This window comes from Neophocaena asiaeorientalis, unplaced genomic scaffold (assembly GCF_003031525.2).
Source record: "Neophocaena asiaeorientalis asiaeorientalis breed wild unplaced genomic scaffold, Neophocaena_asiaeorientalis_V1.1 scaffold99, whole genome shotgun sequence".
In the NCBI taxonomy this organism is placed as follows: Eukaryota; Metazoa; Chordata; class Mammalia; order Artiodactyla; family Phocoenidae; genus Neophocaena; species Neophocaena asiaeorientalis.
Window position 1 is genome coordinate 59,650 of NW_020173022.1, and position 24,516 is coordinate 84,165.

A 24,516-nucleotide genomic window follows, 5' to 3' on the forward strand; every position below is an offset into this window, starting at 1 on the left:
GCAGTGGTTTTTTTGTTTTGTTTTGTTTTTAATATTTATTTATTTATTTGGCTGAACGGGGTCTCAGTTGCGGCATGCCAGTTGCCGGCATGGCATGCAAACTTGGTTGTGGCCTGTGGGATCTAGTTCCCTGACCAGGGATCAAACCCTGGCCCTCTGCATCGGGAGCACGGAGTCTTAGCCACTGGACCACCAGGGAAGTCCCAAGACTAGCTTTCTTATACCACCATTTGCTGAGGGAAAATTATTAAAAGCAAACCCTTAATCCACTCTGAGGCAGCAGTAGAGATAATGGCAAACAAGGACCAACCATCCCCTAAGAGACCCACCTTATGGAGGAATGTATCAGGGTTCTTTCCCAGGGCCCTTAATCTCAGCCCCCAAACTGCCTTCCCGGCTCACCTCATCCTAGGCACCCCCAGCCCTCGCTCAGTTCAGACCCCTCCCTGAAGCTCCCCTTCTCAGTTCCCACCGTCAAGAACAGCTAGGACCTTGAATCAGACAGATATAGTTCAGACTGCCCTTCTACCCGCTGCGGGGGGTGTGTGAGACCCGCGAGGACTCTTGTGGATCTCGGGTTCTCAGTTGGTGCGTCCTATCTCCCAAAACCGAATGCAGATACCACCTGAATACTTATAGAGGGCGGAGTGAAGGGAGGGATCGGGGACCCTGTAGGTTCCCAGGCCTCTCCAAAGCCTGCGACTCCCGCCGCAGACGTCAGGGGGCGCCAGAGGCCGGGGAGACGACCTATCCTGCCCGGCGGCGCCAGGTCGCCGATACCCGGGCCAGGTGGTTTCCCCGCGGTGACCAAGAGGGCGCGCGCCCCGCCTCGGTCCGGAAGCTCCGTGTTCGCGCCAGTTTACTGTGAGGTCACGCAGCACGAGTGGGTGGACCCACATAATTAAAGCCCTTCTCCCTAAAATTAGCCCCGCAGCAAAGCCATTCGGAAAGAAAACTTAAAAAAAAAAAGGATTTTTACTGGGTTTCTTAACATATAGTACCCAATTATCTTTTTTTAAAGCAAAACATTCTTTTCACCGAGTTGCATAATTTCAGATTAAATTTGTAGCCTTTGCCCTTCGAGTTAACTAATTCCTCTCTTAAAATGCAGCTGGCCCTGAGAGGGGAGGGGAAATCGGGATATTCGCACCTGAGTGGGTTCCCGCTGCCTTCCCCGAAACCAGCTTGCTGCCAGAAGAAAGTAGGAGCTATTTAAGGCAAGCCAGAAGGAGACAGAATTAGCCCGAGAAGGACCAGGTGGGTCAAAGTGAGGGACTCAGCTGCGGGTGAATCAGGGCAAGGGGAGGGATGGGAGTGGGGTGGGTGACGGGACAGTGCAGAATACAGAAGAGAAACAGGAGAAAATTGCTCATTTTCTTGGCTGGGTAGTATCTCCCCCAGGAGCTAATGCAAATAAAATTAACTGCTATGCACGCAAAACGGTTTGATGCAACATTAATTACAATAGCTTAAATTGGAAACAGCCTGAGTGTCCAGTCCAGGGACAGAGGGACTCTGCGTCCGCTTGCTGGAGTGGCATGAAGCTTAAAGAACAGTAAGTGCTAAGATAGCAAGAAGTGTTAGGTGATGTGGAATGAAAAGAGAAAAGTGCCAGTCGTTAAGCTACAAATTCAGTTACGAACATAAATAAGCATGTGGATAGGATCTGGAAGAAAACATGGAGAAATATAAAACCCAGTGATATAGGTGAATGTCTTTCTTTTCTTGTTTCTTCTTCTTTTTTTAAATTAGTTTTTTAAAGAGGCAAGGGATCACCAAACACAGCTATTTGTTTATTTGTGTTTGGACTAAGGTTGTTGTAGCCGGGGAATAAGAACAGGACAGCAGAGCAGAAACAGGCTTCTTTCTAACAACCTTCTGTGCATTAGATAGTTTGACATAAGGAGCCCTCCACAAATAGGTAGAATCCCCTGATTCAATGGAGCCGGTAGAAAAACACATCATGGCACTCCACCTAGTCTGGGGCAACTAAAACACAGCTGTAAAAATGCTATAAGATGATAAAATGTGGTGGTGTCAGCCTTGTCCATGAGATTAGGGGAGGATGTTCCTAAAACTCTAAAAGCATCAGAGCTCCCCATGAAAACCCTGAAATAAACATCCATGCACTCACAGGGTGGCAGGGCTTCAGTGTCCCAGACCCTAAGCCGAGACCTTCAGTGTGGAAGAGCAATTACAGAATCTCAGTTTTCAATGAGTGATGTTTCCAAGATGGGTATGTCCTGTGGACAAATGAAGGCAATGGGCACATCCAGGGCTGGCATTGCTCTGCCCCTTCAACCTTCTTTCACTGGCATGGGCTCAAGAAGGGAAAAATACAAGTTAATGCCGTGACATGATAAAACATATTGGCAAGTCTACATCTGCCATAGAGTGAAAGAGAGAGTATACCGATAAGTAAGCCTAGAAGAGTTTGGGACTCATCCAGAATTGGAAGGGCTGCTGGTTGGGAATGGCAAACTTACAGGGTGGAAAGGTGAAGGGCTTTGGATTTAATTTCCATCAAAGCTTGGACACCTTCTAGTGGTCATTTAACCTCTCAAGTCTCAGTGTTCCCGTCTATTAAATATGAGTGTTAATACCCACTTTCACAGATGTATTGCAAAGGTTAAATGAGATCATATCCATAAAGCACTTAGTGAGATGCCTGGCACATAGCAGGCCCTCAATAAATGATAACTGTTATGATTGTGAATTTGTGTTGTCTATAACAACTCTATACAGGCAAAGGTCATTGGAAGTTGATGGTAGTTTTCCCTCCATTTAAGAGGGATCCCTCTGGTTTTCAGAGCAGGAAGACACAGAGAGATTGGGTATTTGGTTACATGGAATGGGTGCCGTTTCCTGCCCTCCTCCTATACAACTAAGTAAACACCTTAATCCTCATTTGGCCACAGAAAGTCTGGAATTCTATCATTAGAGATTCACCAATTTTGAAGGTCAGAAAATCTGATATACCATCTTCCTTAATATCACTAAAATGTCATTCCTTTGCAAATTAAAATGCAAATTGAATATAATTCCAACCAACTTTTTTTAACTAAGCAAAGTGATTTTAAAATTAATATGAAAGAATAAAAGTGTAAAAACTGACAAAAATTTTTGGAAAAGTTTAGTAAGAGAAGATATTACCCAGCGCCAGACCTTAAAAGCCAACTACACAAATACTGATAACTCTAAATGTGTATGTGTCTGTGTGTCCATGCGTCTGTATGTCTGTGTGTCTCAACACTGACTACAGACAACAGACATACTGTAATCAAAAGCAAATGATATTGGCATAGGAATAATCAAATGGTAAATGAATAAAATAAGGAGTAAAAAACAGCCATGTATTGTGTAAGAACTTAATGTGTGACAAAGCTGGGATTCCAGTGGGAAAATAGTTGTTTCTTTGATATAATAAACGATGCTGATGTAATTGGCTATCCATTTGGAAGAAAACAAAGACCCTTAGAATCCTATGTTCAAAAATAAATTCCAGACAAAACAAAATCTAAGGATAAAAAATAAGACTTACAGACATAAGAAAAAACATTAAGTTCATTTTTATGACCTCAAAGGTGGTAGTGGGAGACCTTGTGCAAGACAAGAGACCCTAAATCCATAACAGAAAGCATCAGCAGGATACAGAGGGGACTTCTCCTGTGTCTCAGAATTTCCACTAAAACCTTCAGGTTGAGGCTCTGAATGGTAAGTGTCCTCAGTACTGAGGAGAGGCATGAGAAACATCCCAGTGACCTTCCCAAGAGCAAATCCTATGATTAACAGTTACCCTCACCCAGAAGGCTAGAGATTCATCTGAGAGGAGATTTCTTTTTTTCTTTTTTTTTTTGCGGTACGCGAGCCTCTCACTGTTGTGGCCTCCCGTTGCAGAGCACAGGCTCCGGACGCCCAGGCTCAGCGGCCATGGCTCACGGGCCCAGCCACTCCGCAGCATGTGGGATCCTCCCGGACCGGGGCACGAACCCGTGTCCCCTGCATCGGCAGGCGGACTCTCAACCACTGCGCCACCAGGGAAGCCCGGGAGGAGATTTCTTTAAAGAGGATTCTCAGGAATAGGGATCCATGAGCATCTCCCCCCTTCTCTTAGGTGAAGGGAAGGAGGTATTTCCCCTCAACTCAGGCCCAGCCAGAGAGGAACCAATAGAATCCCGCATGGAGAATGGGGTTGTCTACTGTCGAGAGCTGGCATCCCTCACTCCTGGCTGAGGTTTGCTGAGGGACAGAAATCAGTAAGTCCCTGCAGTGCTACTCCTGGAGCATGAAGATGGAAGGGCTTTATAGATGTCCCTGGGTATCTGAGGACCCATCTGAGGTCAGACTATGGTGCGTGCCCCTTGCCCAGAGAAGCTGGCTGGAGCAGACTGCGATGGTGGGTTTAGGAGGGTAATGATGGAGGCTGATTCTTGTCATACTGAAGGGACTCAGTCCCAGAGAGCTGCTTGCTGGATCAATGCGAGCCCAGAGTGGACAGCAGAGAGCAGGAGTGAGTTGCCATAAGCAGGGGAGGGTGGAAAAGGGTGGTGGAGGTGAGAGTCTGGCCAGTGGGTGCACACACTACCTGTGTCAGGTGGATCCCTGGGGGATACTGAAGAACCCACTAATGCACCCCACAAAAGAAGCAGTAGTGGGATGTCTGCTATGATTGGGGTTAGCCAAGAGAAAATGGTAAGTGGCCTAGCTAGGTGAACATGGCCTTGCCTTTTTCCCTTTAACACTCCCTCCCTTGGCCATGACCTCAGAGGAGCCAGAAGTGGGGGTGGGAGGAGGTGGACCAAGGAGAGTAAGAAAACAGACCCAGCCCTTATTCCACTGCTGGTCCCCAAGATTTAGGGGGTCAGCACAAAGTTAAGGAAAGGTGTGAAGCTTATTGGATGTTAAATTAAAATACTGACTTGGACTGAACTGGCTTTTTTTTCACCTAGCAAATTAACAAAATTTACAAAACTGAAAAAGATTGATAATATTCAGTCCTGGTAAGAATATAGGAAAACAGACATGATCACATAATGCTCATGGCAGTAGTAGTTGCTTTGGGGAAAAGTAATTTGCCGGTATGGAGTAACGTTTAATGAAGGCATAGTCCTTGACCTAGAAATTCTCCTTTTTTAAATTTGTATTTCCTTGATGCCTAATCATCATGGTAAATCCATGCACGGGAATGTATTCTATTAACAGGTAGATTTGTATACATTGATGTGGAGAAATGTTCATGAAACATTAAGAAAAAGTTCCAGAATAATCTTTATAATATGATCTCTTTTTTTTTAAGAAAAGTAAAGAAACAGAAAGAAAGTGTGTGTGTGTGTGTGTGTGTGTTGAAAGGACATGGAGAAGAGTGTGGAAGAAAACACACAAGTACTAGCCTTGGCCACCTTGTTAGTAGGAGGGTACAAGGAGGAGATGGTTATTCTTTATTCAGGGCTTTATGGTTTGACTCACTGCAACGATTCAAAAACCCGGGCAGCCACCTTATGTAATTAAAAATAAAATCCCACTATGTAGTGTAAAGGGGACAAAATGAAGGAAACATGGTCCATTGCTCTGGTTTAAAGTATGGCTACCTCCACAGTGGGGGCCATTTCTTAGAGTGGACACAGGCTGGGTGCTCCCTAAAGTTTTTCCAATAACTGGTTGATGTTGAGTCAGGCGTCTACTTTCTCTTGGCCTCATCTGCAAAATGGAGATACTAAGAGTAGGTGATTGTTCAATTATTCCAAAGCTATAAACTCCAATAATAAGCTATTTGTGTAGAAAGAATGTTATCATGGGACATATGTCAGAAGCAGTAGAACCTGATCAATGGTGTGTTGGAGCCGAGGGGTGGGGAGATGGTGGTGTGAAGGGCTTCTACTGATTAGCTGAATTTAGGGCTGGGAAAGATGCCTGACCTGTAAGAGAGTCATTATTTGGCCCCCAACATCAAAGCAGGGCAGTGAGAGTCTTTACAGTAGGATCTAGGATTTCCCCTTTTCTTCTGTTTAGTAAGTTTGGCATGAAAAAGAGAGGAGCTGGTGTGAGGGAAAGAGCAGTGGACAGAGCAGGTACAGAATCTCCAAGGCTGACCCCCAGGGGCCACTCCAAATCAGCCCTGACCTTGGGCCTGGGGAGCTGTCTGCCCAGACAGAAGAGTATTTGGTTCCAGGGGTAGGAGAAGCACCCCAACCCCTGAGACAGACGGGGCGAGGGGAGGAGTCTTAGCTCCTGGTCAGGCATTGCTCCCTGGCTTTACCTTACCGGCAGGGTACCCCGCTCCTCTCACCGCCCCTCTTCCTACCACCCCAGGAGGGAGAAGGAGACACTCACCCAGCACCAAGAGGCGGACGCGTGACTTGGAGACACCACCCAGGTCCGTCAGCAGTGAGACAGAGCACTCGTATGTGCCGTTGTCATCCATGGTCAACCGGTCAATGGTGATGGAGGCATCTGACTGCTGGACGTTGCCTGATACATTGGCGCGGTTCTGATAAAGTTCACCGTAGATGTAGGTTTGGGTCGAAAATGTCCAGATGAGCACCGTTTCCTGTGAGGAAGAAGAAATACCACTTGGTCTTCAGCCTAAGGCCCTGGCATGATGCCCCAGCCTGCCCTGACTACCCTCATCCACCATTCCCAGGCCCAGGTGTACTGACACACCAACCCTGCAGAACAAAGAGCTCTATACGTGGTGTCCATTTGTGGATTCCTCTTATGATGTATTTATATGTTTTTAGTGAAAATATTGAAAGCCCAGGGCAGGTAGGCAGTTCATACCAGAGGAGCACGTGTGAGTAAGTGAGGCTTTCACCTCTTGTAACCTCTGGCACCTCTTACCCGTTCCATTTTAGTTCATTGTCTGTTCTCAGACATTCAGCCAACCAATATTTATTGAACACCTACTACGTGCAGGCATTGTGCTAGGTAGCCATCCTTGGCTTCCAAGCCCCCTTTATTTATTTGACTCTCGCCTTTGGAATTTGTTTATTCATTGATATACTCTTATCATTTATCAAACAGAACATAGTACTGGCTAAGATCATTACTTTTGAACCAGACTGCCTCAGGTCAAATCCCAGTTCTGCCACTTACTAGTTCTATGACCTTGAGCAAAATGCTGACCTCTCTATGACTCCATTTCTTCATCTACAAAGTGGAGATAATGATAATAACACTTGTATCATAGGATTTTTGTGAGAGTTAAAGTAGATAATATATGCAAAGCGGATGGCATCAAGCCATGGGCTTGCTGAAGCCACCTCCGGTAAATGAGTAGAGAAATGGCAAGTCCCCAAGTTACTTCATTTGGAAAGGTCAGAGAGAGGTCAGAGAGATACGAGCAAAAGTCAAGACGAGGCTACCAGAAAGCCAAGGGAGGGAGATTCCAAGATAGGAAAGTGGTTGATAGCTGGAAAAGCTAGGGAGAAATGAAATAAGATGAGGACTGAATCAGCACGCTGAATTTAACAAAAGAGAAGCTGCTGGTGATTTCGGTGGAGCATTAGGGGAGGAAGGCTGACCATGCCGGGTAGGGAAGAGAGTGTGGAGACATAGTGTCGGGTCGGACGCCTGGGCATGCTCTTTACGCAAATCAGGAAAAGGTGCTCTAGTTGTTGGACAGACACACCTTTGCCAAGCTAATGGCGGTCAGGCGCCCTGGGCTGGGTCCCCAAGTGCATAATCTGCCCAGCCACATACAACAGCCCTGGTAGGGGCAGATAACTCAGGAAGCTTGGCTGAGAAGGGGAGGAGCAACAAGGTGGGAGATGAGGACCTGTCTTGGGCTGTGGACCCATCTGTGGATGCTGGTCTTTCCCAGCTCACTTCTTTTCTGACCTACTGGCTCTGCCAAGGACTCTTCATGCCCCAACCCTCCTCCCAATCACAGCGATCCTAAGGCTTCCCCCTCCTGGGATCTCCCCCAAGTCACCCCCCAACCCTTGCTAGGACCTGTCACAATAATCTCCTTGAGGGCACAGTTTAAATCCCTTGCTCTGCAGCCTTGCTTGCTCTCAAGGGGATTGCCTCAAATCCTTTAGAAAGTAAGGGATCCATCAGTCAACAAAAGACCTTTAGTGTTTATCTCAGCACTCAGAAGCGTGCCTACCAGAGACCTAACGTCTTGTTTGCTGAATACATGTGACGGTGAAAGAACGTGTCTTCAGTTTCTACAAGCTAAAGGCAGCGGCTGCCCTCTCTAGGTTTTTTCCTGGGGTTCTGGAAACAGATAGGACATGTGCTCTGTCCCATCAGGGTGCCTTGGGCAACAGACAGTAAGGTGCCTCAGGCCAAGATCTGCTCTCCTTTCTCATCGGCCCTGCTGCTCTAGGACTTGGGTATCCTGGTTTCTTTTCTGTCAGGGAAAAAGCTAAATGCTTTCACTCTGAGTAGTTGGGGATCTAATGCCAGGCATGTGTGCATTTTAAAAGTAGAACTCACTTGCAAACTTACGAATAGGGACCTCCCTGGCAGTCCAGTGGCTAAGACTCCATGCTTCCACTGCATGGGGCATGGGTTCCATCCCACTGGGGGGAACTAAGATCCCACATGCTGCACACGTGGTCCAAAAAAAATATATATACATATTATGAATAGATGTTCCCCTTCTTACAGTTAAAGAAATGTGGATTTAATCAATAATGAGATACTTTTTCACTCATCAAGTTGGCGAATATCAAATAGTTTGAGACTACTCTGTTAGAGAAATAGGTGCCTACACTGTTGTTGGTGAACATGAAGGTTGGTCTGACATCCAATGAAAGCAATTTGACATTATGTATCCGAATTTTAAATTCACATAGCCTTTGACGCAGAAGTTCATTTTTAATAATTTATCTTATATATAAATATATATTTATAAATAATGACAATAATATTTAAAATATACCTAGAGACATATATATAAGGATGTTTATTGCAGCATTATTTGTAGCAGCAAAATATAGGAAACAAACCAAATGTCCATCATCGGTACGTATAGAGCATTCATAAAATGTGATACTTAATGAAAATATTTTAAAAAGAATGAGATAGATATAAATGTACTGACATATGGAAAGAGTTCCAAGGTATATTAAGAGGAAGAAAAGCCAAGTGGAGGACAGTATGCATGTAGTTTATATAAACATACATATTCATATACGTATATGTAAATATATGTCTATGTTTGTGTGTGCATGGTATACATGTGGAGCATCTATAGAAGTCCATCCCCAAATCTGGTAATAGTGGTTGCCTTTGGTGCGGGGAATAGGGGACTGGGATTCTAGGGTCAGAAGTAGATGTATTTTCATGCGTGTGAATATATACATTCACTTTTTCTTGAATTGGCGTAAAGAATCATTGGAAGGATACACAAGAAGCTAAATCTTAGCCAAAAGTGATATTCACAATACTGAATGATTGTAGCAGAGATACCAATCAATCAGTTTAAATGCTGGCCCCAAAGAACCAGTACCAGTGAAAATTAGCCTTGCTGGGGAGGACGGAGAGATAGAAGGATTAGGGTGTGGAAACTGGGTAGATAGGACAAGAGGGGCAGGGATAGGAATGAGACTTCTCCATGTACACTATCAGGATGTTTTAATTTTTGAGCCATGGGATTACTATCTATTCCAAAATAGAAAATAAAATCTTCCCATAGTCCTCAAAAGAACCCAAACAGGAAAAAACTATAATAAAATTTGGCCTCGAGCGAGAGCGCTATGCTAATCAAAAGGAATGATACAGTTTAGGTCATTTGAGACTGACCAACAGAAAGATGTTTTGGGAAAGGTGACTCTTTCACACTAGAGGTGGCATAATATGGTCCTCCCTGGGTCCAACATTCACTGCTCCCTCCCCACCCATCCCAGCCTGGGCGCTAAGTAGGTTTATTCTGCCTAACATTTATTGAATGGCTTTGTAGGGCTTAGCCTCCAAGAGGTCATGGTCAGGTGGTACTTATGACGCTCCCAACTTACCGTATGACTCCTTAGAAGCTTGTCCCATTGGATAAATCCATCTCGGTTGAGGGAGGAAGTTTTGTAGGTGCATGGAAGGGTAACGCTCTTTCCCCGAGCAGCCCGAAGAACATCCTTTGGGGTTTCCACAGAGATGGCGTGGACAGTCACCCAGACTGGAAAAAAAGTGGGAAGTAACTGACATGGGCATTCATACTCATTCTCCACCGGATCTCTGAGGGAATGGCCAGTGACGCTCTTCCAGCCACAGCTAGACACACTACAACTGAGATCTCGGCCATGGCACACCAGCTGTTCTCCACCAGGCCCGGGGTGAAGACAAACACGTGTACCTTGGTTCACCCTGTCCCCATCCCACGGCATCTCAACAAAGTTAATTGCGTTGTGTGATGGGTAAAAGCCTGGCTCTGCACCTCAGCCCCACCTCTTACACACTGTGTAAACTTTTGTCAGCCTCAGTTCTCATCCATAAAAAGGGACACTAGTATTCTCAGAGCTCTGTACCAGTCCATATTTAATGTCCACAACTTCTCTATGGCCATTTCAGGAAGTAGCATAGCATTGAGTCTAAATGCACAGGCTCCAGAGCTAGAATGCGTCCATTGGAATTCCAGTTCCTTTATCTACTAAATGTATAACCTTGAGCAGTTTACGTAAGCTCTCTGTGCCAGGGTCCTCACTTGAAAAATGGGTTGTTTGGAGATTAAGATTAAGAGCTCTTGGGAGAATTAAACAAGATAACGTGTATAAATGCTCTGCTTAATGCCTGGCACATAGAACGCTCTCAATAAATATTTCCCACTGTCTTTTTGTTGTGATGATGATTTATTCATTTATTTAGCAAATATTTATGGAGTGCTTAAATATGGTAAGAAAGTTGATGAGTAAGATTAAGTCAAGGTAAAGAGAGAGAGGGTTCTCCCAGGGGAATTTATTCTGTATAAGTTTATCAGAAAAAAGATGAGAAAAAGAGTGTGGCCACATCAGTATCTCTCATCACATACATTCTTCTTACCATGTGACTTTGACCCTCCTCCATCAAGAGGTCCATCCCTTGGATCTGGGTGGACCTATGACTACAGTGTGAGTGACGCCCATTAGGCAGAAGCTCTAGTAAATGGATTTCCTTCTTATATAGGCTGGATACCCTTTAAAGTACTGATTTTTATGCTGTTTCCCAGGGTGGGCAATTTCATACTCAGGCCCGTCAGCAGTATCCCTCCTCACTGCAGGTTGCTGTGTTGGGGATTGGGTTCCCATGGATACAACATCTCTGTCTTTCCTACCCATTTCTATGTTGTCCTTCTATGTGCAGTAGCTGTTTAATCAGCCCTCAGATTTTCCTCAGGAGGAATTGCTCTATATGTAGGTATAGATTCGGTGTGTCTGTGGGAGGAGGTGAGCTCAGCGTCTTTCTATGCAGCCATCTTGGGCCACTCCTGTACCAGTCCATATTTAATGTCCACAACTTCTCTATGGCCATTTCAGGAAGTAGCATAGCATTGAGTCTAAATGCACAGGCTCCAGAGCTAGAATGCGTCCATTGGAATTCCAGTTCCTTTATCTACTAAATGTATAACCTTGAGCAGTTTACGTAAGCTCTCTGTGCCAGGGTCCTCACTTGAAAAATGGGTTGTTTGGAGATTAAGTAACATGAAATGTGTACTTTGTTTAGAATGACTCCTGACCCATAATCAGTGCTCAACATATGACAGTTACATTATGTATATGTGTGTTCAGTATATTCTCTCTCTATATATTCATATCGAATTACTTCCACTTCTCATCCCATAGTCTTTTGTTGACGCACAACCTTAGTTAGAAGTTAATCACGAGAGATAACCACCTACCACCACCATGGGTGAACTATCGTAAAGGAATAATAATTACTAATGATTATAACTAAAGAATAGATCAATTTTAGAGACCACTACAAAAGCGAGTAAAAGTCATTTTATGTTAATTTGTGAGGGAAGAGATTGAAATGAACGGATGAGAAAGAACTCATAAAGAAAAGGAAAAAATCTTGAACAAGTATAGAGCACTATTTAAATGCTATTTGTAAACCTGAGAAGGATCTTTAAAGGCTGATCTGGTGCCCTGAGGCACACTTACATTTTCCATAATCCTAGATGAGAATTTATCCTGTGTTTAAGACCTTCACGCCAACAGCCATCACTGGAAATCCTCCACAGCTAATCAAATCCTTCTCACTGATTCAGTTAGCATCCTCTTTTTCTGACATCACTGGCAGCAAAGACATCTGGCTTAACTTCTCAATAATTTCCCATCATGAACTCAGAGGATTCTGACGTTTGCAATCACCAACTTTCTCACCCGCAGTTCTGTAATAAACCCAGTTCCTTTCACCTCTTTCTATAGGCTTATTGTTTATTAGCTCTGCGGCCCTCGTGTTAACCTTCCCAAGGGTATACAAATTGGAGGAGCAGGTGCTCTCACCTGCAAGGAAGGAATCAAAATCTCACAGCACAATAGGGGTTTGCTGAGGAAGAAATTTTAACCACATACATTGTCCTAGAGAAAATGCCCAAAGGCTCTCAAGCAGAGTAGATGACTCTGTCCTTTGTGCCATGGGTACCACCCACGAGTACCTTCATCCTAGCACTCTCTCATGAGAGTTTACTACATATGGCAGAGTGGCCAAGAGCACAAACGCTGGAGCCAAACTGCCCAGGCTGTCATCCTCATTCTTAGTTTTCCTAGCTGTGTAACCTTGCACAACTTAATTAACTTCTCTGTGCCTCAGTTTCCTCGACTATAAAATGAGGATAATAATATTATCTAACTCCAGCGTTGTTGTGAGGGTTGGATGAAAACATATTTAGCATGCATGACCTTCATCCTGGCACATAAGCAAGAACTATGCCAGCATTCCATACTGTCACATCCTTCTCCTCTGCCACACTGTTTTTCCTTCCTTTTCATATCCTCAGGGCTCAGAAAACTGCCTAACACTTAGGAGATGCTCAAATAAGTGCTCTTGGACAGCAAACTGAATGAGTTCTAGAGAACTTAAGTTTAAAAGATGGGTAGGATTTGCAACCAGAGAAACTTGGTTGAAGAACTTACCTTACACATTGCTAGAAAATGTCAAAAAAAAAAAAATTAAATTAAGAACAAAAGGAGCCCGGAGAGGGGATGCCAAGTCGGCAAGTGGCCCCAGATGGAAATGGGAAAGGTCATTTAACCTCCCTAAGTGGGCGGGGTGTGAACAGACAGCTTGAAGCCTCCAGGATTGCTTGTAAATAATTAAGGCTTGTTAAGAAGATAATAAACTGTCTCTTGAGAGCTAACCAGAAAGCAATACATCCAAGGAGAATAATAAAATGCTCGATGGACTGGAGACTTTAGGCGTACACAGCACATTATGGGAACCCTTGGGAAACTGGCAGGAATGCCTCCACTTAGCAAAATCCATTTGCTCAGAGAAACCACATTCTTAGGGAGGAGGTGCCCGAGGCCAGAAGGGGCCCATCGCACCCCAGGACTAGATATATGCTCTGACATTGAGAAAGAGCTGGTCTCTAGGGAAAGGGGTGCAGCTCACACACGCACGTGCATGTTGGTTTGTCCTGCCCCCCCCCTCACAAGGTGGGAATGACTCCTGGAGGCTCTCAGACTGGCAGATGGGGGAGGAGGGATGGAGAGGTGGGGAGGGGGGTTAGAACGCCATGGATGTTTGAGGAACTCTTTGTTCAACATGGATCTTTAGGAATCTATGAATTCTGGTCAATTTAATGAATTTTTCCTAAGGCCCTAGTTTAGTGCAAGGCCCTGGAAAAATGATCAGAGGCATCTTCATGCCCCACCTCCTCCAGGAATCCACCTGGACCATCCCAGCCCTTACTGGCTTCGCTGAAGCGCTTCAGGGAGCGTGCACCCCACGCCCACGTCATTCTCATGTCAGTGTGGGTCTATGTGTGTGAGCCGTCTCTCCTCATCATAGGGCAGCTCCTTCCAGCAGGGTCTGTGTCTCAGACTTCTCTTATACCCATCGCTTGCTAGTTCCCACCCCAAGGTATGTACACAGAGCTGGGTGCTAATAAGACTTTACTGATTGAGTGGTTCATGACACAGTCCCTGCCTAGGAAGCAGTTAGCCAGCATCACTGTCAGCCCGCATCCTAATAGAACCTAATTAAGTGTTAAGTGCAAATGATAAGGAGTGAAGTGTAGGGGTTGTGGGGAGGGGTGGAGAGGGGAGGGGCCTGGAAGAAGGATTTTAATGGAAAGCCTTATTGAGGAGGTGGGACTTGAAATAGCCCCCAAGGGATTCAATTCACTATGTTGAACTTGTGCATAGAAGAGAGTAAAGCAGGATGCAAAACTGTACATGCAACAGTATCCTACTTCTACAAAGTCACAGAGGGGAAGCAAATTCTTAGAAGAAAATATACCGGATACAGGATTAATACCAGTGATCTCTGGATTCTGGGATGATGGGTTTCTTCTTTGTGTATTTTTATTTTCCAGATGTTCTGCAGCAGACATGCGGTACTCTTGTAACCATAAAGCCGTGTTACAATTTTGTATGTCAAGCAGGAAGTGAAGAAGTAGAGAGGTGAGGGCAGCCCATTTTGTCAAGGAGCTCACGTAACACAGGGAGATGGGAAAGCTGGAGCCAGAGGGCCATGAAAGGTCTTGAGAAGGTTTCTTTTGTCCCCTCTGGGATGGAAGATGGAGAGACTTAAGCAGGCTCCTAGGTTATAGGGATGGAACTCCCAGAAAGGAAGAGACTGAAAATAGAGGAGAAGCCAGATGGAGCAAGACCTCTGGCTGGGTGGGGGAGGGCATAGGTGGAGGACTAGCCTTGCCCACAGCAAGAGTCACCTGTTCCCTTGTGTACAGAGATAGAGAAGTCGGTGGGCAGGTGTGGAGCAGTGAGTTCTGACGGCGGGCCCTGTCCTCCACAATTTATGCCTCTCTCCCAGGAACTCTGTGACAGTCCTAAGTGGGAGCGTCTGTCTATCACCATGTTCTGCCCATGCCAGGTGTTTATGGCATCCCTGACTCACCAGGGCAGAGAACGAGGAAGCAGCCCAAAGGTCCCTTGGTGGCAGGGGAGGAAGGTACCTCAGGAAGGAGGTGGTGTTAAGTGTTAAGTGCAAATGATAAGGAGTTGGTGCCCTGGGCAGAGAGGGCTGCTCCAGGGACAGAATGATCTAGGAGCAGAGACAAGCCCGGCAGGCAGGGAGGACATGGACACAAAACCTGAGTGCTGGGCTTCCCTGGTGGCGCAGTGGTTGAGCGTCCGCCTGCCGTTGCAGGGAACGCGGGTTCGTGCCCCGGTCTGGGAGGAGCCCACATGCCGCGGAGCGGCTGGGCCCGGGAGCCATGGCCGCTGAGCCTGCGCGTCCGGAGCCTGTGCTCCGCAACGGGAGAGGCCACAAAGTGAGGGGCACGCGTACCACAAAAAAAAAAGAAAAAGAAAACAAACCGGAGTGCTGCCAAGGTGGGGTAGTTTGAGGAACAACTAAACTTTACCTCCAAGTCAAATATGTCCTCCACTGGCTGTCTCAGTACTGAAATGCCCACTGCTGAGTGAAGGCGCTGAAGCCCCTGCTAAAACACAAGTGCCCTCTGGGAGGGAGGGAAGACATGGTGAAGTGACTCTCTTCCTTTAACACGCAGGGCAAATCCATTTCCTTAATTAGCCCCTCTCATCCATCCATCCCTAGAAACGATGGGTAATGTTGATAGAAACAAATGCAATTAGGAAATTGAGGCTTGGAGAGAAGCAGGACAGAGTAAGAAGGAAGGGAAGAGAGACGGGATAAGAGATGCTGAGAGTAAACCAGCTTTGCTGCCTGGTGAGGATCAGAAGGGTAGGCACTCATTCATTAACACCCACCCAGCAAATGGCTGTTCCAGGGACCCTGACAGACTCTGCGGACAAAATGGCAAGCAGAGACAGACACAGTTCCTGCGTTCATGGTGTCTGATCCTCTGTGTGAGTCAAATGATAATAAATACATAATCACAGAGGCAAATGTAAAACCACCATGGTAACAAGTGGTATACATTCAATGACAGGATATAACAGAGTATTTGGGCATGAGGAGAGGTTGTCCTTAGGAAGGGCCTTTTGAGTTGACATTGGAGAATGAACAGGAGGGAACCACAAGAAAACGAGGGTTGTGACCTCCTGGAGGGGTGGGATAGGGAGGATGGGAGGGAGGGAGATGCAGGAGGGAAGATATGGGAACATGTGTATATGTATAACTGATTCACGTTGTTATAAAGCAGAAACTAACACACCATTGTAAAGCAATTATACTCCAATAAAGATGTTAAAAAAGAAAAAAGAAAATGGGGGAAGAGGTGAGTGGGGGAGAGAACTGCACTGCGCAGAGATCAGGGCACGGGAGAAGGTGGGCCACGTTCCAGAAACTAAAACAAGCCAGTGAGTAGAGATGGAACCAAAGGGGTGGTTTGGGGGGTTGTGATTCCCCCTGTGTGATATCCTTTAGCCTCCCATGATGACTCCAAATAAACACAGAGGCCAAGTACAAACATCATACTTGTGCCATCGGGGAAGTTTAGGACAAACTTCACTATCTGCCAAACTTCACCCCTCAAGCTTCTCCTACAAAGCAATTCCGAAGTTATACCGCTCCCAGTGCAGCCAGAAATATGGGATGGGCCCAAGTCTGCGAGGCCATGACAGCAATTGGAGTCTTTCTTTTTTTTTGCTATCTACCATTTATGATTTATTTCAAGCAGTTCTTTTGAGTACGAGAGTTCTTTTTTTTGGACTTTCTATAAGGGATACACTTTATTTTTTAACATCTTTATTGGAGTATAATTGCTTTACAATGGTGTTTTAGTTCCTGCTTTATAACAAAGTGAATCAGCTTTACATATACGGAGAGTTCTTGCATCAAATGAGCGAACACTCAAAGGAGAGAGAGACAAAAGGTACTTGTCAGTTAGAAAATCACTGATGTCTATCTTTCCATAATTAAATTAGGAGAAAAATGAAGAACCCACTGGTAGCGGGAAGAAACAAGAGTCCTCTAGAGTCTGGCATTTGGTGAGCTAGATATTCAGTTGCTGTGGATTTCCACTGTTTTTCCCCAGGCAGAACATACGGCAGAGACTTGGGAACGGAGGTACCTGAAGCCAGATTAGGCTTACGTTCCATAACTATGTTGCTTGCAGGGCTATTGTTACTATACTAGATGGCTGTGCCCCAGAGAAATGGGGTGCTGGTCTGTTTCCACAAATCTTTATCCCAGTCTTCATCTCAAGGAGGGCACTGCCAAGTGCTCTCAGCCAGTCTCTTGTCTAAGTTTCCTGGTTTGGTTGACAACATCCTGCTCAATACAACTTTTGTCGTCACAATTTGAGTATGATGATTGATTTCAGCCCAAGGAATATGGTGAAAGGAACAGGTAGCCAATTTGCAACATCAGCACAATTTGTCAGTTTCTTCCAATTTGGAAATGAAGGAGGCGAATCCAAGGGCACGCTCCAAACACGGATCCCTCCCCAGTAGCCTTCGCCCCACAGCCGTGTCCCAGCAACGCTCACTTCCGGTCCCTGATGTTGGGGGCAGGGTCCCCACTTCCTGTGCCCGGCAGTCTCGGTTCTGGTCACAGCGTGGGGCTGGGGGCTCGGCTGTGGGCATCGTGGTCGCCACCCTCCATGGGCCCCCTTCTCCAGCCCTTCCCACTCCTCAGTGCCCCTCTCCGCGGGGCCCATCCTCTTTTAGTCCATCCTCCTCTGGCCCCCAGAATGCCAGTGACCTTGCGGGAGTGAGACTTGGGCTGCCTTCCCTGGGCTTTTTGGAGGCCGTTTTAGAAAAGAGAACCAGGGCTTAGAAATGGGCACTGGGGGAGGCAGTGGGGTTGGTTAGAGGCCAGGTGTTGGTTGGAAAGAAGCCTTATTTGGGGAAGTTGTCCAGATAGAAAGTTAACTTAGATTTGGAGGGGAGAGAAAGGAAAATTATAAAGGAGAGAACTGGGCAGAACAGCCCCCAAAAACCAATCACCAAGGACAAGAATCTAGTTGTTCATGTTTAGCACACGTTGTAGAGTCTCACAATTTAAAGGTCAATAGTAGTATCTGAGAATGTTTGGTAAGATGGATGCCCTAGTTGGATTAAAGGGAGTTTTAGATTTGAGGAGAGAACTCAATGAAAAGAGTTGGAGAGGAAAAGAGGACCGGAAAGTTGTAACTTGATAGTAGAAAACCAAACATATACTGCGAGCCCTTGTTCTGGAAACTATGATACCAAGGGAAAAAAAAAAAAAAAAAAAGCATAAGCAGTAGTTCTTATCCCCAAGCTGCTTAGGAAAACAAGTCCCAAAGTGGGTGAAAGCTTAAATGGCAGTATAACAGAGGGTCAAAAAAGTGGTTGAGACTTCAAATTCAAATCAGGAAGAAATCACTGGGGCCCAAAGTTACCTAGGAAGGCTATATGGAGAGAAAGGACTTGTGATTTTTTAAGGTTAGACAGAAAGGAAGGTGTTGACACGACAGGTAGGTCTGATGATAATATTTTTCCAGACCAAGAAGTTCAGGATGTGATATGACAAACATTTTTGTAATGTTCAAGGTGTAAAGGTATAGGAGGCAGTCTAGGTGCTGAAATATTGGGATTTGGGGGAACATTTCAGTGGTTTATAAAGCCTAAACGTGACTTAGGAGAATCTAGCCTCGCCACATAAGTCTTATCCTAATAGTAATGGGAAATCAATGAAGAGCTTTAAGTAGGGGTAGTGACATGGTCATAATTTCATTTGAAAAGATCAGTTTGGCTTCAGGGTGGACAGCAGATAGGAGAAGGGATAAAACAGGCTCCCAAAGCCAGTTGGAGGCTATGGAAGTAGCTTAGGAGAGGCAGCTTACATCGGTGAGGTGGCAGAGGAAACAGAGAAAGGTGAACAGACTCAAGAGATGTTGGAGGGCTAAAATCATCAGGACATACTGATGACTTGAATTTGTAGCTGAAGGAGAAGGAGCTGTTAAGGGTGATATGGTGGCATCAAAATATGGTCCCAAAATACTTTGAAATTCCTCTGGTTACCAGGGGGTAAGGGTGGGGGGAGGGATAAATTGGAAGATTGGGATTGACATATACACACTACTATGTACAAAATGGATAATAAGGACCTACTGTACAGCACAGGGGACTCTTCTCAATACTCTGTAATGGCCTATATGGGAAAAGAATCTAAAAAAATGGATAAATGTATATGTATAACAGATTCACTTTGCTGTACAGCTGAAACTAACACAACATTGTAAATCAACTATACCCCAATAAAAATTTAAAAATAAATAAATACATTAATAAATAAATAGGACTCATATCCACTCCCTTGAGTCTGGGTTCTGTGATTGCTTGATCGATAGAATGTGGTGGAAGTATGGTAATAGATGCTGGATCAGTATCTGGGCCCAGACTTTGAGATACTGGCAGCTTCCACCTTCTGTCTCTCTAGATGTTTGCTCTTATAATCTAGCCACCATGCTGTGAGGAAGCCCAAACTTCCCCGTGGAGAAGTCCACAAAGAGAGGAACTGGAGTTACCCCCAACTTGCCAGCCAGTGAGCTGGCATTTTGGAAGTGGGTCCCACAACCCCAGTCAAGTCACTCCAGTTGATACTGCAGGGAACAGGGACAAGCTGTCCCTGCCAAGCCCCATCCAAGTTGCAGATTTGTGAACAAAATAAATGTTTTTTATTATTGTCTTAAGTTACTAAGTTACCACTAAGTTAAGGGGTAGTTTATTACAGAGGAATAGAAAACTGTAATGGATGACTGTTGGGTTTGTGGCTTTCATTCCTGGATGGATGGGGTGTCATCTATTGATGTAGAGGTCACTGACAAAGACCCAGATATGGGGTCAAAGACCACGAGTTTGGTTTTCAGCTTGTGAGTTTGAACTGATTCTGAGATGTCTAAGTCGAGAAGTCATGCGGACTGTTGGATTTATGGTTCTATGGCTCAAGACAGAGGTTGGGTTTGAAGACAGAAATTTGTGAGTCAATTGAAATGGGTGTCAGCTAGAGATGTGGATGTGGATGTAGAAGGGGGTCTGAGTGCAGGGAGCTCTGCCATTTCATGGTGGGCTGAGGAGCATGAAGCTGCAAAGAAGACATGAAAGGGTTGGGCCAGGAATGTAGGGGAGAACCAGGAGAGGGTGAATCATGGGAACTGACAGAATAGAGTGTTTCGGGAAAGAAGGAGGGATTAGCAGGGTGAGGAACTGCCAGGGGTACAAGCACCTGCTGAGCCAGGCGCACTTTCCCCCAGGCTTCCTTCCTGCTGACCAGCATCACAGTAAACAGCGTCGCTGGGTCACCAAGAAGCCCTGCAATGGGACTCTGGAGGGCAAAAAGGCCAGATGAGGATCACAGCCATGCCCATGAACCAGCTCTTTCCCGGAGCCTTGTCTCTCAAACTGTAGTCCCTGGAGCAGCATCACTTGGGAGCTTGTCAGAAATGCGTAATCTCGGGACCTACTGAGTCAGTCTGTATTTTGACAAGATCCCCAGATGACTTCTATGCCCACGAAAATGTGAGAAGTTAACACACCAATGTAGAGGCTGGGCATTAACTCAGGGAAGCAGTGAGATGGTGCAAAACTGAGCTGCAAGTCGCATGCAGAGAATCAGCCCTAGTCACAGAGATGGCTGTTCATTAAGCCTATTTTTCCTCAAGGTCCAATAGGCAACTCTGAACCTAGACTTCCACATCAGAGTCACCTGGGTAACTTTTCAGAATCAGAGAGATGCCCAGATTCTGCCCCTCTATATTCTGATTCAGAAGGTCTGGGGGAAGCTGGGCATTTGTACTTTTACTCCCCAGGTGACCGTGATGGGCAGTCTGGGTTGCCAGCCATGCCCTAAACCATCACTCCTCCCCCTTTGCACACATACCCCTCTTAAGCTGACCATGCATTACGGCCTTCCCACTTCAAGGCTGGAGCTGGAACTGGAGCATTTTAATCCTGATTTCAGCTCTGACAGGAAGACAGTGTGATTCCACAGGCACATGAGCCCTCCTGTGAGCACTGGCTTCTGAGTCGTGCTCAGGTACCAGCAGGTCATGCCCAGGCTCCAGGTGGGAGCCAGGTCCTGGGGACTGGTGTGGCAACGGGGCTCACAACCATGGAGCAGATGAAAGGCCAGGCTGCCCATCTTGTAGTGCACTTAACGGCTGATACCACTCTGGCTCTGGCCTGAATACCACCCTCTCGGGGTCAAGATGAACTGGGCACAAGGCCACTCTCTAATCTGATTCTCATCAGAGGTACATGTCTGAGGCTGAGCCCTGTAACCCTCACAGCCTGGGCCAGGTCACTGCGTGGACTTAGACGTGCAAGTGACACTGGGTCACACTCTGACAGGGAAGATACCAGGGAGCTCCCCGAGCCTGTGTGACAAACAGGATCATGGCACTTCAGAGTGAACAAGTCTAAGGAATGTAGGGAAAATTATCCTGCTGGGGACTGTGGCTCTAACAAAGGCCCCAGGGGAGGGATTCTAAAATGGCATGACCAACCTCAAAAGGACAAGAGCTTGGAAACTTAGTTCCCATCAAAACCCCACCATGGATGAAGCAACCGTGAGCTTACTGAAACTTTTAGATGGGGGAGAAAAAAATTTTTTTTTCTCATCTGGAATATTTTGGGATGATGGATTCCCTTATTTCTCAGTGAAAAGCAGTACTTTCCTAAGTTTTTCAAATTTAAGCTTCGAGGTTTCCTCTAGCTGTAGGAAGATGGGGCTTTTTTGTTGCTGTTGTTTGTTTGTACTTTTTTTTTTTTTTTTTTGCGGTACGCGGGCCTCTCACTGTTGTGGCCTCTCCCGTTGCACAGCACAGGCTCCCGACGCGCAGGCTCAGCAGCCATGGCTCACGGCCCCAGCTGCTCCGCAGCATGTGGGATCTTCCCGGACCGGGGCACGAACCCGTGTCCCCTGCATCGGCAGGCGGACTCTCAACCACTGCGCCACCAGGGAAGCCCTGTTTGTTTGTACTTTTTATCAAGTCTTCAAAGATTTTAGTGACTCTGGGCAGAGCTTCTCAGAGACTCTTTCCCCCTGGTGGGATCCTCTTTATGTATCTCTTTTCCTGCAGCTGTACCTTCCATCACATCAAATCTTTCATGGACTCTGGTGGCTGAAAAAATTCCCAGAGTGTAAGAGCCTTGGTCCTGTACACAAGCTGGGGTGTTTTCTCTAGCAGCCTTTGGGAGGGGTGACAGAATCCCTCATCCTCAGTGACTCTCATTCTCTTGGCAGGTGTCTGCCAGATCAGAGTGATGAGACAATTGATCACCAAAGTCTAGTTACTTTCCTATAATTTACACTTGCCCATACTAATAACAATAATAAAAAATAACTGGCATTTACTGAATGCTTATTATGTGGCAGGCACTGTTCCAGGGTCTTTGTGATTTGATTCTGACTCCCCAAAATCCGATGAGTCCTGGGGTCTATTTTCATCAGCTTTGTTATGTTACTCTGCCCGGGACATCAGCAAAATTTAAGTTGTTACTGGGCAAGTTCAGATGAAGAACGGAAGTAGGGGGAAAGCCAGTATGACTTCTGGAACCCAACTTAAACTTAAACTCCACCTCCCCCAGGAAGCCCTCCCTAATTTCCCTGCTCTTCCTCTGGCATCCTCTCCTGAGCCATGGTGTGGGGAGGGCCACCCAGCTGCTTTTACATCTGACCTTTGAAGGCCTTCATTGCTCACTTGTACATAGCAATGACTATTTCACCCCAAACATTTCCACTTGGCAAACACATGCCCGGAGCTAGCCACCAAGCCCAGCTTCCCCGGCCCCACTGCTCCAGCCCCTTCCCCTTAGTGTAAAGTATGGAGGCAAAGGTGATGAGCCCCTGGTGCGAGGCAGGGCAGGCTGGGAGGGTGGAGGGAAGGGGGTGGAGGCAGAAGACACACTTTATCAGTGTGTCTGAACACAAACCCAAGAGCTGGTTGAGCTGGATGAGTTCACCCAGGGGTCACATGCCTTCTCACAGGAAGAGGTGAAATGTACCGCTCCAGGAAGTTCACAGTTAAGTCCACATTTCAATCTAAGCTGGGTGCACGTTTTGTTTTGTTCTGCTTTGTTTTTTTCCCAAGCCCAAATCCCCTCTTTTGATTCATGCATGGGTTTTGGGTTGCAGCCAGACTACAGATGGCTGGGCAGGGGGGAGACTTCTATGCCCTATAAAAGAGGATCAGAGGTCACTGGCCCAGCCCAGAAAGGGTGGTCATTTCCTTTCAGCCTCCTACCCTCTGGGCTCGAAGCACATCCTTGCAGTCTGAATCTGATGGCTGAGACAGGTCCCTCATGACTGCAATCATTCCAGACCCCTCACTCCTGTGGTGCCTACACGAACTATGTGCTCAGTAAAGAGCTGTCTGAATGAAGGAATGAACCAAGTATGCCCTCTAACCTGATGACGACGGCCCCTCTGCCCCAGTTGGATGGGCCTCCTGACAGGGCCTTTGAGTTTGACCCAACCCTTCCCCAGCACTGGGCTATTCTCCAGCCAAGAGCTCCAAGGTCATGTTTTGAGAGATGGGGCAGGAGGGGGAGCCTGGGGGTTTAGGAGAACCACCCTGGGCTGGCAGGCCAGCTGGCCTGGGCCTTGCCTGTAGGAGCTGAAAAGTGAGCTCTAACTCAGACCCTCCTCCATTCTGCTTCCCAGGCCTTGGGGCTCCCAAGTTTCCTGGTAGAACTCTTCACCTCTTCCTGTAACCAAGCAGGATTCCATGGGGACTTCCCAGGACAGACTCCTCTCCCCATGTCCTCTGCCTGTCTCTTGTTTATAGAAAAGCTTTCATCTCCCACACCTCCCCTGAGTCACAAAAGTCTGGATCAGGAATTAATGCAAAAATAGCAGTTGGGCCAGGAGAACTGGTAAGAATTTAAATAGTAAATCAGCCATACTGCAGTTACAGAATGTTTAGTTCCTCCCTGAAATACCTAGATAGCAGTATCTGAGGCACATTTCCTGAGTTGTTTTACATTTGCTAAAACCCCCAGAAAATGGAAGAAGTTACGTACTGGATGACCATGAGTATGCAGCTCCCAGACCTATTGGAGCCTGAGGATTGGAGCCTGTGACACCATCCTGTTACCTCACCATCAACCAATCAGAGAAATGTGCACCCGCTGTTCACATACCCTGTGACTCCCCTCCCTCACCTTGCCTTTAAAAATGCTTCCCTGAAACCTATTGGGGAGTTTGGTTCTTTTGAGCATAAGCCATCTGTTCTCTTTGCATTGCCCTTGCAATAAAACTTTCTCTGCTCCAACCCCCGACATTTCGGTTTGTTTGGCCTCACTGTGCATGGGGCACACGAACTTGGATTCGACATGCCCCAGTTTTGCCAGATCCCTGAAGCCCACAATTTCTAATTGCAAGCTGACACAGAGAAAGACAAGTACTGTAAAATATCACTTACATGTGGAATCTAAAAAATACAACAAACTAGTGAATAAAACAAAAACGAAGCAGACGCACAGACATAGAGGACAAACTAGTGGTTACCAGTGGGGAGAAGGA

General features: G+C 46.2%; 1 protein-coding gene across 1 annotated transcript in view; it reads right to left on the reverse strand.

The window, feature by feature from the left end:
* Positions 1-24,516, reverse strand: part of GPA33 (glycoprotein A33) — a 45,689-nt gene that overhangs the window by 19,356 nt on the left and 1,817 nt on the right. Inside the window, exons 2-3 of the mRNA XM_024742396.1 lie at positions 9,963-10,117; positions 6,331-6,547 (exon numbers count right to left, since the gene is read on the reverse strand). Of these exons, the coding sequence (XP_024598164.1) occupies positions 6,331-6,547; positions 9,963-10,117 (372 nt within the window). The remainder of the gene's footprint in view (positions 1-6,330; positions 6,548-9,962; positions 10,118-24,516) is intronic.